This window comes from Calliphora vicina, chromosome 2 (genome assembly GCF_958450345.1).
Source record: "Calliphora vicina chromosome 2, idCalVici1.1, whole genome shotgun sequence".
In the NCBI taxonomy this organism is placed as follows: Eukaryota; Metazoa; Arthropoda; class Insecta; order Diptera; family Calliphoridae; genus Calliphora; species Calliphora vicina.
Window position 1 is genome coordinate 95808950 of NC_088781.1, and position 15247 is coordinate 95824196.

Here is a 15247-nt window from a genome sequence, read left to right on the forward strand (position 1 = left end):
ACAAATAAAATTTAGAGCAAACAACAAAACAGATGATTTTAGTCAAACAAAATTATTTGTCGGCAAACAAAATATTTTCTTAATGTGAACAAAGTGTGACCACTAGCTACATAAATACCTAAAAAATATATAATTTGATCTTGCAAATATTTTTAAGGTTAAAGCACTTATTTCGAATTGTAAAGTAATCATTTTATTAGAGATTTATTGAATTTTGTTATCATATATTGAATTTAATTTTTCACTTTTTGTTAACTGAAATTTTATACAGATTGAATTTAAAATCAAAGAATATTTTTTATACATACATAAATAGTATGAATTGATTGTAATTAAAAAATAATTCTTAAACAGTATGATCTGTTTATTTTTTTTTTTTGCAGAAGAAGAATATGTCTAATAGCATTTTTCACTTTTCTGATTTTAGTATCATACAAAAATTTTTATTATAAATTTTTAGATAATGCGATTGAATTGGAACTAATTAAAAATTTATGTAAAAAAGGTAAACATTTCCATAAAATTTAACAATATTTGTGAACATGTTCTTATTCTGAATGAAAAAAGTTTGGAAAAAGTCGTGTTCGATTAATAATATGTATTAAAAAACCAATAAGCATTTTTACTGGAATTCAAGTTGATAGCAAGTGTAATTCAAGCCTTGAGTTATAGTCAAGCAATTGAATTACAGTTGTATTACACTTTATTTCAATAGCAAGGAAAAGGAAACATAAATTCAAGCCATATGTTTTTTGTTTGAAAAATATTTAATATTTCAAATATTTTTCAAGTGTAAAACATGATTACATTTCCATTCAATTTCAATTATGAATTGTGATAGTAATATAATTTAATAAATAAACATTTAATAATTATATTATTAAATTGTTCAAGCTTGTGTTCTTTTCGCGATTTGTTTTCATTATTTAGCGATTTTTAATTTAAGATATAGCAACACTACTTTTGCGATAACACATGATGCAACAGCTGTTATTTGACGCTGTTTGATCTTGCAAATGAATTGCAAGATCAAATAAAAAAATACCCAAAATGCAGGAAAATATTTGCTGTTTAGTGGTCACACATTGGTCACATTACAAGAATGTTTTCATATTGGCAAATAAATTTGTTTGACCAAATTCAGCTGTTTTCTTGTTTGCAGTGCAAAAATATTTTCTGTTCAAACTAGAAACATAAAATATTTGACGCCTAAATAAAAGTACTGAAATTTCGTAATTCTTTCAAATGCAAAGCAAAATCTGGTAATATTTTACCTTCTAGAAATGTCTTTTTTATTGATGAAAGAAATTAAAGTTGTTTTGCAGCTTTATTTAATAATTATTTAGAACAAATATTACCATAAATGTGACCACAAGTCAAATATATTTTCCCCTTTGTGTGTTTGATAGTATTTCGGTGTAGTTTGATTAAACAAATATGGCAAATAAATGTGTACAGTGTGAACACAAAATCAACCCATGAATTATTTGATGTAGTTTTGATCAAACACATGAAACATCTTGTGTCAAATAATTTGCGTAGTCTGACCCTACCTTTAGACATATTCTTCTTCTGCAGTAAAAAAAGTAAACAGATCAAGTGTAAAATAAAATTATAAAATTCTGTATGTTAAAGAATTCACGTGAATTGAACTATTTTACGGAAATGTTTATCTTTTTTACATAATTTTTCAGTTAATTCCATTATCTAAAAATGTTCTTCTTCTGCAGTAAGAAAAATTAAACAGATAATACTGTTTAAGAATTATTATTTAATTACAATCAAATCATACTATTTATGTATGTATAAACTATTTTCTTTGATTTTAAATTCAATCTGTACAAAATTTCAATTAATATTCCATTTGTAAATTTTGTAAATAGACAAACTCCATGTACATATAAATAAAAAATAATCAAACATCAGGCTATGTTAAACGTAAAAATATAAATCGCATAAGAATGCAAAAACCGCTACATATACTTCATGTCTTCAATTAGTTTTTCTCCCAGTATGTCATCCTAGGCTGAATGACTTTTATGTGAAGAAGAAGACTTCATTTATTGATGCAATTATTTAGTGAAAATAATTTAAATAACAAATATTCAAGAAATATTGCATATGTATTTATATTTAAAAAAAAAATAGTAAATTTGTGTCTTTAATTTAGTACGAAAAATATTTAAATAATCTCCTCGCATTTTTCCGCCATGCTGAGCAAAAAATTTTCTGTTTTTTTCTATTTGATCAAACAATTATTTTATGAAAGTGTTTGATTTAGTGTGACCACAGGGCAAATATATTTACTGATTCTTGGTCAGTTTGGTCAAACAAAAAGTGAAAAATTAAATTCAATATATGATAACAAAATTCAATAAATCTCTAATAAAATGATTACTTTACAATTCGAAATAAGTGCTTTAACCTTAAAAATATTTGCAAGATCAAATTATATATTTTTTAGGTATTTATGTAGCTAGTGGTCACACTTTGTTCACATTAAGAAAATATTTTGTTTGCCGACAAATAATTTTGTTTGACTAAAATCATCAGTTTTGTTGTTTGCTCTAAATTTTATTTGTGGTCAGATTCAGGCAATGAAATATTTGACGATAAACGTCAAATATTAGCTGTGTGTGACCGTACCTTTAGTAACAGTACGGTTCGCCGAGCGCTACACCCAAATGCTCTATATGGTGGAGTTCCGAGAGAATAACCCCACATTTCCAAACGAAATAAAGAGCGACTTCGAGAATTCGCAAACAGGTATAAAAACCAAGAAAATTGTTTTGGTATAATGTGCTGTTTACGGACGAAAGCAAGTTTGAGATTTTCGGAAGTAAAAAAAGGAGTAAAATTTGGAGAAACAAAAATCAAGAGTTCGACCAAAAATGTACTATCTACCGTAAAGCATGGTGGTGGTTAGGTGATGGTGTGGGGGTGTATGGCGGCAAGTGGCATGGGAAAACTCATATTTATTGATAGTTTGATGAGCAAAACCGATTACCTAAACATTCTTATACAAAATATGGAACCCATCATTAGAAAATTAAATCTAGACCGAACCTGGATCTTCCAACAGGACAACTATCTGAAGCATACTTCTTAACTTGTTAAAGAATGGTTGTTGTATCATACACCGAAACAACTGGAACAACCCCCACAGTCACCGAACATTAATCCCATTGAACATCTGTGGTAGCATTTGGACAGACAGATCAGAAAATTAAATATTACCAGCAATGACTCTCTACACGAAATCCTGCAGGAAGAGTGGTTCAACATCCCAACATCGGTGACATCAAAATTGGTAGAAACAATGCCAAGGAGGCTTGGAACTGTTTTAAAACCCAAAAGATGTCAAATAAAATACTAAACACGTTTTTTTTTTCTTCTAATTTCCCTAAACTGTACACTGTTGCAGTTGAACTAGTTTAGTTTTTTGTTTATATATTGCAAGAGAACAATTAAATGTTTTGTTAAATATACTAGAACTGGAGAACAAATAGTTTTTTAATATGTAAATAAAATGTTTTAAATGTAAAAACAAGTTGTACACTTTCTTTAGACGCTGACTGTATATAAAAATGTTGGTATATACTCGTAATACAAATAGCGATAAATTAGTTAATCGTGGTATTAAATTCAGAAAACCACATTTAATTTACGACTCATGTTTTGATCGTGCGTATATAAAATAATACTCTTGTTTCTCTTAGGTTTGGGTAGAGCTGAAATCAAGAACAAACAAAAAATTGTCGGAAAACCACCAATCCCTAATAACTTGAAGAAATGGTAGACGAAGCCATAAATATACGATCAGATGTACTGCCACCTGAAAACACGATTGGGTTGGAAGAAAACATTTGTACAACCTTCTATAAAAAAAATGATTTTGGCCAATCAACTTCCAAAAAAGGGTGACTGATTCTACAAATGATTTGCTAAGGGAACAGGTGAATCAACAACAACAAATTTTTCGAATTGTGCAGCCCACAGTAATCATTTATCATTTTCAATGACATTCTCAGGTTCATAATACAGTCCTATTTTTCCCGGTATACATCTAAACCTGTTTTTGAGAACGCCGCAACGTTCCACACAATTATTGACTCTTATGTGATTTTTAATGTATATTTCCTCCTGTGCCGTTGTGCAATTCCTCAGCGGAGTCATTAAACAGGGTAATAACGTATAACAGGATTCACCTAGAATAATAAAGAAAGCACAAATCTGGAATTAAAATACATTTGAAGACAAGTTCATCATACTTACTATCATGGCGTTTACGCTGTGGTATCACTTTCTGTTATAATAAAATTCTAGATTTGCTTCTGGACACTTTATGCGTACATACCATCAAAAAACCCTAAAGCCCCGAGAAAATTTAATTGTTGGTTGATCCTGCATTTTATTCTTCTTGTTGTTGAATCAGCTTTGGGCAATAGTGGCATTCAAAAACAGTTAAACATTCACCCACTTTAGTCTATCTGTACGTTTTTTTTCCATATGGGATATTTCCTTGTTCTCTGAAACCTAAAGATAATTGCATTTAGCATATTTAGTTTTATATTTATTATACACTTACGGCCTTTTTCACAATGTACGATTAAAAGTTAACGTGAACTTTAACCGCAAGTTAGGTATCTTAATATTTTTGAGTTTTATAAGTTTTTTATTATACAACTAATGAAATACAAACTATTATTTTTTACGACACCCTTTTAGAAAATTTTTATATTTCAATCTTTCATTATACTATCTTTCCTAAACAAATGTATGCAGTATTGCCATACTTTCTACTGAATGCTTTGGTTAAGTAATCAAATGATGTTGAAACGTAAACCGGTAACCGTTGGTTAAATGGTCCCCATTAAACAAACCGACAGTTAGTTAATTTTTCGTTAAAAATTAAGTAATCGTACATTGTGAAAATGACCGTTACTCAGCATTCGGTAATTTCAAAAGATTAGTTATATCGTACAATTGTCTCCTTTTAATTTGAAGGATATTCTTTGTTGAAACAAATCCAACAAAAGAAAATATTTATCAAACATGAACTAGACTACAAAATTATTATTATCTGTATGGATATTTAAACAACTTCTTAATAATTTTAGCATAGCAATTTGTATCTGCATAGTAAATCTTTTCAATATTACCACAGGATTTCTCTTTGTAGGAATAAAGATTACAACCTATTTTTCTGCAAAACAATCATTCTATTGCACTAATGAACGGTAATAAAACCTACATAAGTATGTATTTGTGTCACTAAATTAAATTTAATCCCCAATCGATCTTAAAATGTCGATTTTAGACTTTTATTTTTTTATATTTGTGAAATCCTATTTTATTGTAAAAAATAGTTTCTATTTTATTGACGAAAAAATAATTTTTATAAAGTTTTTACAACAAATAAATAATTTATTGACTATTCGACGTTTTTAGATCTTCGACTTTTTATAAAAAAAGTCTTTGAATCGACCAGCTCATAGCTTGTACCCATAATTTATAAGTAAGCTTATTCTACAATTGCAAGGATAAGCTTATAGTAATCATGCATACATATGTATATAATATTTTCACGAGGGTTCCGTTTTGATTTTTCTACAATTGTTACGATAGCCTTTTTCAATATATTCTAAAGTCTTTCTCAAGGGTCAGACTACGCAAATTATTTGACACAAGATATTTCATGTGTTTGATCAAAACTACATCAAATAATTCATGGGTTGATTTTGTATTCACACTGTACACATTTATTTGCCATATTTGTTTAATCAAACTACACCGAAATACTATCAAACACACAAAGGGGAAAATATATTTGACTTGTGGTCACATTTATAGTAATATTTGTTCTAAATAATTATTAAATAAAGCTGCAAAACAACTTTAATTTCTTTCATCAATAAAAAAGACATTTCTAGAAAGTAAAATACTACCAGATTTAGCTTTACACTTGAAAGAATTATGAAATTTCAGTACTTTTATTTAAGCGTCAAATATTTTATGTTTCTAGTTTGAACTGAAAATATTTTTGCACTGCAAACAAGAAAACAGCTGAATTTGGTCAAACAAATTTATTTGCCGATAACAAAACTTTCTTATAATATGACCAATGTGTGACCACAAATCAGCAAATAGTTCCCTGCATTTTGGGTAATTTTTTATTTGATCTCGCAATTCATTTGCAAGATCAAACAGCGTCAAAGATCAGCTGTTGCATCATGTGTTATCGCAAAAGTAGTGTTGCTATATCTTAAATTAAAAATCGCTAAATAATGAAAACAAATCGCGAAAAGAACACAAGCTTGAACAATTTAATAATATAATTATTAAATGTTTATTAAATTATATTACTATCACAATTCATAATTGAAATTGAATGGAAATGTAATTATGTTTTAACTTGAAAAATATTTGAAATATTAAATATTTTTCAAACAAAAAACATATGGCTTGAATTTATGTTTCCTTTTTACTGGAGAATGCTATTGAAATAAAGTGTAATACAACTGTAATTCAATTGCTTGGCTATAATTCAAGGCTTGAATTACACTTTCTATCAACTTGAATTCCAGTAAAAATGCTTATTGGTTTTTTAATACATATTATTAATCGAACACGACTTTTTCCAAACTTTTTTCATTCAGAATAAGAACATGTTCACAAATATTGTTAAATTTTACGGAAATGTTTACCTCTTTTACATAAATTTTTAATTAATTCCAATTCAATCGCATTATCTAAAAATTTATAATAAAAATTTATGTATGATACCAAAATCAGAAAAGTGAAAAATGCTATTAGACATATTCTTCTTCTGCAGTAAAAAAAAATTAAACAGATCATATTGTTTCGGAATTTTTTAATTACAATCAATTCATACTATTTATGTATGTATAAAAACTTTTCTTTGATTTTATATTCAATCTGTATAAAATTTCAGTTAATATTCCATATTTACATATGAGCAATTTTAAATTTTGAAAATAGACAAACTCCATGTATAAATAAAAAATAATCAAACATAAGACTATGTTAAAAATCGCAACATAGACTTTATGTTTTCATTTAGTTTTTCTCCCAGTATGTCATCCTATGCTGAAGGACTTTTATGTGAAGAGGAAGACTTCATTTATTGATGCAATTATTTAGTGAAAATAATTTAAATAACAAATATTAAAGAAATATTGAATATATATTTATGTTAAAAAAAAAAATAGTGAATTTGTGTCTTTAATTTAGTACCAAAAATATTTGAATAAACTCCTCTTATTTTTCCGCCATACTGAGCAAATAATTTTCTGTTTTTCTCTATTTGATCAAACAATTATTTCATGAAAGTATTTGATATAGTGTGACCACACGGCAAATAAATTTACTGATTCTTTTTCGTAGCAGTTTGGTCAAACAAAAAGTGAAAAATTAAATTCACTATATGATAACAAAATTCATTAAAACTTTAATAAAATAATTGCTTTCGAATTTCAAATAAGTGCTTTAACCTTAAAAATATTTGCAAGATCAAATTATATATTTTTTAGGTATTTATATAGGTAGTGGTCACACTTTGTTCACATTAAGAAAATATTTTGTGTGCCGACAAATAATTTTGTTTGACTAAAATCATCAGTTTTGTTGTTTGCTCTAAATTTTATTTGTGGTCAGATTCAGGCTGTGTCTGACCGTACCTTAAGGCTTGTGTTGGTAAGCTATTATAATATTTTTCTCAATTCATTTGGTTTGTTGGGATCCCAACTTTATCATTTATATACAGCCCAATCATGAATAATAAAATCCGCGGAAGTTTTTTTTCTTTTCCCAATTTTGACATTGAATTTGAATAGGAAAAATGGGAAAAGGGTAAAAACTCTCGCGGATTTTTTATTCATGATTGGGCTGATATTTATTATATTACCAATTATTTTGCATGTCCACTCGGTATGAAATTTACATGCAAAACACTTTCAACAATTTTACTCAAAAAAATACAACAAGACTTGAGAATGTATTGAAAAAGATAAGCCTTTTTCAATATTTTGTTTTCAATACTATAGAAATAGTTGTGTATAATAAGAGTTTCTAAAGCATTGTTAAAAACGGCTTGTGAATTAACATTTTATAAATATTATTATTATAAATGAAATTAAGAAAAGCTTAAAACCCACTATTTATATAAGCTTATTCTCAAGTTGTATTGTAGTTTGATTACTATATGGTATGTTGAGATGAATGTGTTCAGTTACTTGCATGTGTAAACGCGAGGTAAATTAAAAACAAAAAATGTAATGTGGCACCACTGAATTATAAATTTTGTTATATTTACCCTACAAGAAATTGATGACTGAAACTAACCCTAGGTCTACACGTAGCAATATTTATTGCTGCAATTGTCAAGTTTGATTGCGTCAATGAAATTTGCGAGTGTAGACCGCAATTTGCCATAGGTAGCAATCTATTGCGCAATGATTGCTATACTGATTGCTTGAGCAATTATTGCTAAGCAATAAGCTGTCATTTCTGTTGTCAAATTTATTATTTCTATGAGTCAGCATTTTTGTATATACATTTTATATTGTTTATTGTTTGTTTTTTGGATAATTTTATTAATAATGGAGTGGCGAATAGAAGATACGTTTAAAATTATTAATTTGTACCGGCAGTTCCCTTGTTTATGGGATATTCAAAGTCCTTATTACAAAAGGATTGACAAAAAGAAAAACGCATGGGAAGAAATCGCAAAAAATATGGACAAAAGCGAGGAGGTCGTAAAAAAAAAATAAAAATTTAAGGACCGCGTATTTAAATGAGAAAAAGAAAGTGGACTCCTGCAATAAGAAGTCTGGGTCGTCGGCAGAGGATCTGTACACGCCCCACTTGTTTTATTACAGCGAGTTGAAGTTTTTGGACTCGTCAGTTACTTTAAGAGAAACTAAAAGTAATTTAAATTTTTCAAATGTAAGTATATATGTATAGAATACTAATACTTTGAAAATTAACTAATATCGGTTTTATTTTTTAGGAAGAAACTGAAATGATTGAATTTTCCCCAACAGTGGATTTAACAGAAGACCGGTCATTGAACAACGATAGCACTTCGTGGTCCGAAAGTGATACACCACATTCCAAAAAAAAGTATTTCAAAAGAGCCAATTATATCTCAAGTTTCAGAGGAAAAAGAGAGTATGTTTTCAACTTTTGGGAAATCAGTTGGTATGCAATTGGAGAAAATGGACCTGAATTCTGCAATGGAAGCCATGTCGGAAATTCAAAAGAAATTCCATGCTAGACGCAAATCTAATATAATTGTTTACACTGTCTAACATATCGACGTTTCATCTTTTCCATAATCAGCTTTTGAATTTAACAGTTTATATTATTTTTTTCGAACTTGTATGTTTCAACTTTAAAGTTATTTTAAGTTTTTTCCATATCAAATTTTTAATTAATATATGTAGACAGGTGCACATAGTTTTTGTTTTTTAATTAAAAAAATCGCTTTAAACGAAAGACTAACGCCCCAATTGTGTAAATCACGTCAACAAAATGAAAATTATATGAAGAGCAAAAAAAATTTGTGTGTTAAACAAAAACTTTTTTTTTAAATATTTTAGGCCTTATCATAATCAATTTTTATTTTTACAAAAGGTTTATAAAATAAAATTTAAATACAAAATTTGTTTTATAAATCTGAATTAAATTTAAAAATTGATTATGAATAAGGCCTTTAAATTTTGTTTTTGCTGTCAATATAAATAACACTTTGTTAACGTGATTTTCACATTAGGGTGTAAGTTAATGTTCCTATGTAAATATTAATTTACTTATATTTAAAAATAAATGAAGTACAAATTTTTTAATAAAGCTATTTTAAATTGAAATTGTAACTACTTATTACAACTTAAAACAAGTAAGCAAGTATAGACGGTCAAGTCCGACCATATGATACCCTACTAGTGTTTATAAACCGGATAACCGAAAAACCGGGATTTTTGCGAAATGTCGCATTTTTGCGAACCGGTTAATTTAAAATGTTGATTTTCGGTTTACCTTTTTTTAAAATTTGTGACTAAAATAAATCTCATGATTTGATGAATTTTTTTATAGTTATTATATACACATTATATCAAATATGTATTTGGTCTGATTTGAAACCTAAATTAATAAAAAATGTTTTAATAATTACAATGATTGTAAGTAGTAGAAGATGAAGAGTTTGCTTAAACATTTTAACAAAATCAATTACACACAATGCAACTATGAAAAATTTAAATTACACTCCGCATAATTCTTGGCTAATGACACATTAAAAACTTAGTGATGATTCTACCAATCGTTAATTAAATTGAATTTGATGTTCATACTTTCTTTCAATAAATTAGCGTTTTGTTCTTAAAATTGTATTTTATTTCGTTAGCTTAGTGTCCAAACATGCTAAGTTATTTTTCAGAAATATTACAGAAGAGAAAAAACGTTATTACATCTGTTGACCTGTGTTATGAACCGATCGTCACAAAATTTGTTAATGCTATTTCGGCCTTTATAAAACTTATTTGTACTTAATTTGGTTTGTATATCTATATAAATAATGTATTTATTACAGATTAACTATTTTAAGATATGGAAATCGTATCGTAATAAACCGATTTTAAATAAATTCGCCCTTGGGGCAATAGAAAAGATTTTTACTACAGTACTTTTGAAGTTATTTATACAATTTCTATGAAGATGTATTAGGAATTTATACTTTTTGAAAAGCTTACATTACATTCAATATTTTAAATGAAAACAAATTTCAAAATTGTTTATACCAGGTCCATCCAAAAAACGCATATTTTTTATGTAAAATTCAACTTAGGGCAAAAATTCTCAAATCGCATAGTCGATATCAAAATAAAGTAACCCATTTCATTTAATTTTGTAAAGGATCGGAGCCCTTTACAAAACCCTCCCCTGGTATGGATATTATATCCAAAAAACTAAAAAATTCCATTTTTGGAATTTTCCAACACTTTTTGGGGAATTGCGGGATTCCTGATTATAAATTTCAAAATTTGTCCAGGTCCATCCAAAAAACGCATATTTTTTATGTAAAATTCAACTTAGGGCAAAAATTCTCAAATCGCATAGTCGATATCAAAATAAAGTAACCCATTTCATTTAATTTTGTAAAGGATCGGAGCCCTTTACAAAACCCTCCCCTGGTATGGATATTATATCCAAAAAACTAAAAAATTCCATTTTTGGAATTTTCCAACACTTTTTGGGGAATTGCGGGATTCCTGATTATAAATTTCAAAATTTGTTTTTATTTTTCCACTTTCAATATAAAAATCTATGTACACATATATAAATCTATATACAATTTCATTTAAATCGGACTAGTTATTTTATACCACTGTGCTATGGTGGTGTAGGGTAGTTACATTTTATTTCTTTAACATGCTTTTAGATTATCTTTTTTTAATGTTTGTGGTGGTCCTGAAAAGGACCGATTGTTTAAAGAAGTTTAATCAATTGTAACTGAAACAGGATTGGCCACTTGTTTCTTAATTTTCTGCCATTGGAAAGGCACATCTCCTTCTTCGATCAGGTACTTTTTTACGTTCTCCCTCATTTGATTTGCAAATCGAACCGTATCATGTTCTTGCGATGGTAATGGTGTCATTGTTTGAGGAAGTTGTAGATTATGCTCATCGTGAAAATCAAATGAACTTTTGGTTAAAAAGTTGTGTAAAACGCAACAAGTCTGCACTATTTTATCAGTAGTTAACAAGTCTACTTCTATTGGACGATGAAAAATGCGGAATCTGTTTGCTAGTCTTCCAAATGCCATTTCTACTGTCATCCTAGCCCGACTCAGCCTATAATTAAATATTTCTTCAGGTGTTGTCAGTTTTCTGTTGCGATTATACGCCTTCATCATGTTGCGATCCAAGCCGAATATGTCGTCACCTATGAAAAAGTACGATGTTTTTGCAACTTGACCTGGTAAAGCTTCGTCGTCCGGAAAATTCAACTTTCCTTGATTCATGGCTTGTTGTAGTGAGCTGTTTTTCAACACAACAACATCCGATGCTCTTCCATTGCCGCCCACATCAATGTAGATAAACTTGCTGTTTGCATCCACTACTGCTAAAAGGACCGTGCTGAACAGTGATGTTAACCGTACGGTAATTACCGTATTGTACGGTAATTTAGACCTCCGTACGGTAGGCAGGTAATTTCTACATTTGTACGGTAATTTTAAAAAGTTTAAATTTTTAAAAATGATATCCTAAACGTTATATTTCCATAATGTGTCTACATATAATGTACATATTTCTCATTAAAATAATCATAAAACTTTGAGGATGATGATAACCAACTACCACTAGACCAAATATATCTACGCGGTAAAGTAATCGCAAGTCTTTCAAGTATGGATATTTCAACATACAAATTAGTATTAAAAACTGATCGTAATAAATCCCCAATTGTTCGATACCAATATTTCTATAATGCCTTTAGTTTTGCATTTCCCAGAAGCTGTTGAAATGGATGAATTTAAATAAATAGATACGGAATTATTTGCCTTATATATTATAAGGCAAATAAATGATGTTGATAAAAATGGCATTCTGCTGTTTTACAAATATGGTCCTATATTCAAAACCCACTATCTTTGATATTCACGAAAATTATATTTTTACAAGCATATTGTTTTTTGCTATTTTATTTGCATTTTTGTTATTTCTCTATGTTATACAATTAATTTTTTCCGAATTTGCTTAAAAAGTGTCTACTTTTAAAGTGTTTTTATCTTATGTTGTATTATTAGCCGTTATCTAAATAAATCACGTTAAAAACTGACAGATGGCATAAATGAAATCAAAATAATTTAATTCTATTAAAATGCAAAATCCTCTATCTTTTCATTTTTATATACACATTGAATATTTTGAGAAGAAAAACCCTCTAGCATACCAAATTTTAATAACTCAAGTAATACGCGACAAAAAACAGTTTTTTGGCTTTCCTGAAAAGTTGTTTTTTAAGATAGAGAGTTTTGAATATAGGCCCTCGATATATTGAATTATAAAAATAAACCTGTTTCAATAAGAAAATATTATTATTTTTGTACTAAACTTTGGATACGGTAATTTTACCTAAAAAACGGTAATTTTTTTAGGGCTGTACGGTAATCGAAATTAAAAAGTTAACATCACTGGTGCTGAAAAACCCTTTGTAATTATAAAAGTTGGAGCCTGCGTGCTGTGGATTTTTGATGCGGATATGCTTTCCGTCTATAGCACCCAAAGTGTGTGGGAATTGCCACAAACTATTAAAACCTTCGGCAACAGCTTTCCACTCTTGCTGAGTAGAAGGAGTCTGTATGAATTACAACATTAACAAAAATAATATAACTATTTCAATTATTATAATTACTTTAAGGTGATCATGTCTAAGTGCTTCAACAATAGCTTCGAGAACCTCTGGTACGAATTTGCTTATTGTTTTGGGCGAAACTCGTGACAGATACTCCAACGACCTATATGAATCCCCAGTGGCTAAAAAGCGTAGTGTTATGGCAAGACGAATACGAGAACTGATTGAAGTTCTCATTACTGTATTTTGTTTCTTAATTTTATGATGAACCTGAAATCAAAACACATATTATACACTAATTTACAAATTATTTTATAAATACTATGTACATACGTACAATTTCCATATATATATATGTATACGTACCTGCCCAAGAAGAACTTCGAAACTTTCCACATTTAAACGACAAAAGTTTTTATAGTCCTTTGAGTCCCACAGTATATCTTTCAAAAGATGACTTTCCAGACTATGAATCTCTCTATTCTGAAGGAAGGGCTTTACCCAATATCTCCGTTCAGAGGATTGTTCCTCATCATCACAAATGTTGACGATATCTACAATGTTCTTCAAAGCGACCAAAAGTTTCACATTTTTACCGGACATTCTTGCACAATTTGTACTCAAAATTTTGGTTTTGAGGCATTGAAACTATTAGGTTAAAACAATAAAGGCCTTATTCATAGAGAATTTTTAAATCTAAACAACGTATTAAAATCGAATGCTGTATGGAAATTTTGCTTTAAAACATTGTTTAAATTTAAAATTTGTTTATGAAAATGGGGGTTAAATGATGTCATTTTTTAAGTCGAAACAATTAAAAAACTGAATTAACACTAAAATATAATAAATTACTTCACTCACATTTATAAGCACTTAATAGGGTCGGTTATATATTTGTATTACAGTTTAATTATACAAGAAACGCACACAATTAAAAAAAATCTGCAAAATACACCACTGTTGTTCAAACAACTTCTCGCGTTGAAAATTTTGTATTTGTGATGAAGCAATTTTACGTATTCTCCACCTAAAGCAATAAGCAATCGCTGTGTCGTTGTTCTGCCGACGTTATTGCTTGTGTGTAGCAATAAAAATTGCTACGTCGAGACCTAGGGTAACACATACAAAACACATACATACTAACACATTTGCAATTTTTTTATATTGAATTTTTGCTACTGGCGTTGCCATTGATTTTCTTTTTATACCAGTTTCGGCTGATATTTGTATTAAGCTAAATTTAGTTATATTTTAATGTTTATACATGTTTATTTAACTAAATTTTAAATAACTCGACTAATATTTTCTTTTTAATTAAAAATATTTAAAGTATTTAGCTAAATTTGTTTTTAGAAAATGTTTTGTTTTAAGGAATTTTGGTAATTTTACAAAAAAAAATATGTTTGGAAAAATTATTGCCAGTGGCAACGTTACAGGTTGCTACATGTAAAAAATGCATATGCAAGAGTGAAACAACTAATAAATTTTACAGAGTTGTATTTTTTGACGTTACAATAGTAATATTTATGTGAATCCCCACACAACAGAAGCGCATTCTTTAAAAATTATTAAAAAACAATATTAATGTGCTTTTTGCTATAAAAATTAAAATAAAATACAAAATAAACAATAAAAAAGTGTTGAGTTTAATAGCCAGCAATTTTAAAACTAAATTACAAACAAAAAAAACATAAAACGACGTGTTGAAAAGAAGATAAATACAAATTTTAAAATAAATTTTAAAATCAAATTAAAAAAAAGAATTTCAATCTTTGAAATATAAATAAATTGAATAAAAAGACGAGTATGAAGAAAAAAACTCTTCAAAACCGTCTTTCAAAAGAAAAAAGGACATTCAAGTCCAATTTAA

At 28.3% G+C, this 15247-nt stretch overlaps 1 protein-coding gene across 1 annotated transcript; it reads right to left on the reverse strand.

The window, feature by feature from the left end:
• Positions 1-11518: 11518 nt before the first annotated feature.
• On the reverse strand, positions 11519-13980 carry LOC135950731 (uncharacterized). Its single transcript, XM_065500265.1, has 4 exons — positions 13744-13980; positions 13438-13647; positions 13232-13380; positions 11519-12158 (listed from the first exon to the last, which is right to left on the reverse strand). The coding sequence occupies exons 1-4, from the start codon at positions 13978-13980 to the stop codon at positions 11519-11521; spliced, it is 1236 nt and encodes a 411-aa protein (XP_065356337.1).
• Positions 13981-15247: the final 1267 nt, after the last annotated feature.